This window comes from Pinus tabuliformis, chromosome 7, assembly GCF_031772625.1.
Source record: "Pinus tabuliformis cultivar Carrire ecotype Pingquan chromosome 7, CPIR1, whole genome shotgun sequence".
Lineage (NCBI taxonomy): Eukaryota > Viridiplantae > Streptophyta > Pinopsida > Pinales > Pinaceae > Pinus > Pinus tabuliformis.
This window is the reverse complement of record NC_142293.1, coordinates 730,506,190-730,511,080: the sequence shown is the minus strand read 5'-3', so window position 1 is coordinate 730,511,080 and position 4,891 is coordinate 730,506,190. Positions and strand designations below refer to the sequence as shown.

At 43.8% G+C, this 4,891-nt stretch overlaps 1 protein-coding gene across 1 annotated transcript; it reads left to right on the top strand.

Annotated features, from left to right (window-relative positions):
• The first annotated feature begins 3,287 nt into the window (after positions 1 to 3,287).
• Positions 3,288 to 4,112, top strand: LOC149249614 (uncharacterized). The gene has a single exon (XM_089453425.1). The coding sequence runs from the start codon at positions 3,288 to 3,290 to the stop codon at positions 4,110 to 4,112; it is 825 nt and encodes a 274-aa protein (XP_089309551.1).
• Positions 4,113 to 4,891: the final 779 nt, after the last annotated feature.

The following is a 4,891-nucleotide window of genomic DNA, read 5'->3' as shown; positions in this document are numbered from 1 at the left end:
ATACAAGCATGGCTAACATCAAAAAGCAGCTTGGAAACCACCTTAACTACATGGAAGTAGAAAGTCAGGGGTGAGAAGGAGGTCTAGTCACGTTGTGGGACTCAAGAGTGCTTCAGATCATATCAGCAGAAGCAACCAGAGCTTTTATAGCCGTGGAAGCCCAGCCCATAGGTAACTCTGAATCCTTCTTATGTATAAATGTTTATGGACCCCAGAAGATAGAGGATAAAATCACTTTTTTAAAGTCCCTGTCAAGTTTAATTTCTAGACATCCTTACTCCAAGTGCATCATGGGGGGTGACTTTAACATGATAACTACTCTTCTAGAGAAGAAAGGGGGAATAAGAAAACTCAGCAAGGATGCTGAATTATTTACAAATTTCATTGATAGTGCCAAACTGGTGGATATCCCACCTAAGAGTGGCACTTATACTTGGAATAATAGACGAGGGGGAGATAGGCTGATTGCCTCTCGTCTGGATAGATTTATCATATCAGAGAGCATAATTATGAATGGTATTCTAGTTGAATCAGATATCCTTCCAAGTGGAGGATCTGACCACTGGCCAATATCCTTAGTAGCAGCTATCCATGGTACCCCCAGGAATAAACCTTTCAGATTCGAAAAATTTTGGTTGGATCACCCCAACTTCCTCAATCTGGTAGAGAAATGGTGGTCTGAACCAGTGATTGGAGGGGGTTCCAAAATGTTCAACCTTCAGAAGAAACTAAAATACACAAAAGCCAAAATCAAAGAATGGAACATTATGGAGTTTGGAGACATCTTTAAGGAAAAAACCTTGATAGAAAACAGACTGGAACAGATTCACAAAGCGTGGGCTTCAGGGCACAACAGTGAAGAGTTTGCAGAGCAAGAAAGAATTCTAACTGGTCAGTGGCACACACGTTGTCAACAGGAAGAGACTCTTTGGAAGCAGAAATCCAGGATTCGGTGGCTTAAAGAGGGTGAGCAGAACACCAAATTTTTTCACAGATCTGCATTAGATTACAGAAGTGCGAGCAAAATTTTGGAACTCAAGAATGAGAATGGTGAAACTTTAAAGAATCACCAAGACATAGCGGCCTTACTAACCAGGCACTTCAGCAGTATTGCCAAGGAACCGTCGGAAAACAGAGAGGTTGCCATCAAGGAGCTCATCTCAGCCATCCCCAAAACCATCACCGGAGCTCAGAACTCAACTCTTAGCAGAGAAATAACCTTAGAGGAAGTGGAGGAAGTTGTCCGCAGTATGCCTAGTGATAAGGCCCCTGGACCGGATGGTTTCACTATTAATTTTTATAAAGCCTGCTGGAACCTAGTAAAGAATGAGATATGGGAAGTCGTTGAGGACTCTAGAAAATCTGGCACCATCCTCAAATATCTCAACTCAACCTTCATAGCTCTTATCCCAAAGACGAAAGAAGCAAACTCTCCTGAGAAGTTCAGAACAATTGCTCTGTGTAATGTCATTTATAAAATTATTTCAAAAGTTATAGCTAATAGACTCAAGCCTATTCTTCCTGGCCTCATATCAGAGGAGAAATCCGGGTATGTTGAAGGGAGACAGATCTTAGACAATATTCTTCTAGCTCAAGAAATGATTCACACCCTGCAAACTAGGAAATTAGCAGGAATGCTAATGCAGCTTGATCTATCAAAAGCCTATGACAAGGTCAGTTGGCAATATCTAGAAGCCATTCTAAAAGCCTTTGGTTTTTGCAAACTATGGATCAATTGGATCTTAGCCCTTATTAAGTCAACCAGATTTTCAATCCTTGTCAATGGATCTCCTTCTGAACCCTTTTCACCTTCTCGGGGAATCAGACAGGGGGACCCTCTCTCCCCCTTCCTGTTCGTTATTCTTATGGAAGGTCTCAGTAGACTTATAGCCAAAGCAAGAAGAGAGGGGAAAATCAAGGGCCTTCAGCCTATCCAATCTCTGCCAGCAACAACACACCAACAATTTGTGGATGATACGATGTTGCATGGAACTCCCACAGTAAAAGAGGCTCTAGCTTATAAGAAAATCCTTGATCTTTTCAGCAAGGCATCCGGAATGGAAATCAATTTTTCCAAATCCACAATTTACTTCTTCCATACTCATCCAGCTATTCAGAAGCACCTCTCTAATATACTTGGGTTCAGAAAAGGGTGTCTACCTTCAAGATATTTGGGAGCACCGCTAACTCTCAAACCCTGGCAAAAAGTGCACTGGGAGAGAATTATAGCTAACCTGGAGAAAAGGTGCAAGCACTGGACATACAGAGCACTTAATTTTGCGGGGAGACTAGTTCTCACAAAGGCGGTTCTGCAAGCTATACCTCAGTACTTTCTCTCCATGCTGCCAGCCCCCAAGGGCATCCTCCATTAGATTAGATCAATCCAAAGATCCTTTTTATGGAATGGTAATGGGGAGAAGAAAAAATGGGCGCTTGTAGCATGGCATAAACTCTGTAAACCAAAAATTAAGGGAGGCCTAAATCTAGTGGATCCTTCAGTCATCAACATGACTTGTGGAGCCAAACTCTGGTGGCGATGGATAAAAGAGCCCCATCTCCCCTGGGCAAGACATTGGAAAGAGAAATACACCCCCGAACACAATAGCAGTGATATTATTAGGCTTCAGAAGGTTCTTGAGGGATCACCCATATGGAATCTTGCTCGGAAAAATCGCAACTTGGTACAGGAAAACAGTTTCTGGGAGATCCGGAATGGGCATTCAGCGTTTTTTTGGGAACATGCGTGGCAGTAGTTCCCAAAACTGGAAAGACCTGAACTCGATCAACTCAAGCAGAAATGTCAACACGAAGGTCGTTACAGAGTTAACCAATACTGGGACTGGAACAGTAGGGACACCATCTGGAGAGAATGGATAAAATTTGACTTGGACAACAGCAATGGGGAAGATGACAGTTCCAAGCATCTAATTAACCAATTACTCAAAAGGAAAATAAGGAAGACAGACGAACATGACCAGCTCAGATGGGGAATGAAGGGTAACGGAAATTTCTCTCTCAAGGAAGCCAGGGAACTAATAGAAATTACAGAGCATAGGGAGGTTTCACCCTGGAGTCATAATGTGTGGGATGGCCTGTTTTGGCAAAAAATTAAAACTTTCCTCTGGCTTTTAATGAGGAAAAAAACCTTGACTTGGGAAAATCTACGCAGCAAAGGTTTTCATGGGCTGTCCAGATGCCCAATGTGCTTGGCAGAGGAAGAATCAATGAATCATTTATTTAATTCCTGTGACTGGGCTTGCCATTTGTGGAATTGGGCGGAGGGTGTAATGCTAAATTCTAACAGAAATAGGGAGTCCATTCAGGATACTATACAAAATTGGCAAAAGAACTTCTCAAAAAATTCCAGGGTCAACAGCATTTGGAAAGTTATGCCCAGGTTTTTAACATGGACCATCTGGAAGGAGCGTAACAGGAGAATATTCCAAGATGAATACAGAAACACAGGGCATGCCATAGACACTCTCATGAGAAACATTAAACAGTTAATTCAAGTAAAAGTAAAAGAGGAAACTAATGAGAAGCCGTCATCTAGTGACTTACGGATTTTAAAACTCTTCCAACTGCATACCAACCAGAGCATGACTACGTCGAGAAGCCAGCAAAGCCCGCAGTCTGAGTCCAGCAGTTGGAGTTACCCACCGGTGGGTTGGCTGAAGTTGAATTTTGATGGCGCATCCAGAGGAAACCCTGGGATGGCGGGCATTGGGGGAATTATAAGAGACCATAGAGGAGACATCCTTCATATTTACTGCAAAGCACTGGGAGAGGGGACGAACAATGAAATGGAGTTTGCAGCTTTAGAACAGGGACTACGAATTCTAAGAGACATGCAAAATTATACAATGGTGGTTGAAGGAGATTCTGCCCTGGTAATCTCTGTGGCTAAGATAATCTATAGCAGAACCAAAGCAAGCAAAGCCACGAAGCATTGGAGATTAGCAAAGGTGACGGAAAACATAGCTGAGTTGATCAGCGGTATGAGAGGGTTAGTCTTCCAGGCGGTGAGGCGCAAAGCAAATGCGATTGCGGACCACCTCGCAAACCATGGCATCGATAATCAAAATAGGGAATGGGACAGCTGTTGGCAGTAGGTGAACTGCCCAGACTTGAAAAGGAAGTGCATCCAGCTGGCCGAACAAGACAAGGATATTGCCAACCGGGCTCAACCGGAAGGCGTTCTGACACCGGGTTTCTCTTCATGATGAAGAACAAAGAAGTGGGCACGGACATTAAAAGCTGGCAGAAAACAGAAGGACAGGTAATTCCGGTGCGTTTATGGCAACAGAAGGGGAATAAAGGAAACAAATCTAATATGATGGGCCGCAACGATCACCGCCGTCACCACAGCAAGTTGGAGGACACATGGCATTCTCTGATTAGAGAAGGAGGAGGTAACATTAATGTGAAAGGTTGGATACACCACGCGGAAAACACATTTCAAAGCAGCAACAATAATGTCGGTACATCCACGTCGTTTCGGGCAAATCGGGTGGTCATGAGCAATATCCTCCAAAGCAACTATTTAGCAGTGAGTGGAGGCATAGCTAGGAACAGAATTTTGCACTGCATAGCTCCGTTTCATCCATTTTCGACTCTCAGCGCCAGGTCTTACGCTGCAAGTGTTAGGATAAGTATGGAAGGTGATGGCTGCCGCAGTGTTAAGGCGAACATGGAACTCCAAACAGCAAGGGAGATGTATGAAACCAGGACAGCGGCGAAGAACAAATGCAAGCTGTCTGAATTGGAAGCCGCGGTGAAAGAAGAAGAACGAATGAGGTCGGAGAAGGATATAGCGCAGGAAGTCGACTGGCTTCAAGATCCTGGCACAGTCACGAAGCGTGCAACTCAATTTGTGCGTACTCAAGCGGAA

Coding starts and splice junctions, on each gene's coding strand:
- LOC149249614 (XM_089453425.1), top strand. CDS start 3,288: ATGCTAAATTCTAACAGAAATAGGGAGTCCATTCAGGATACTATACAA.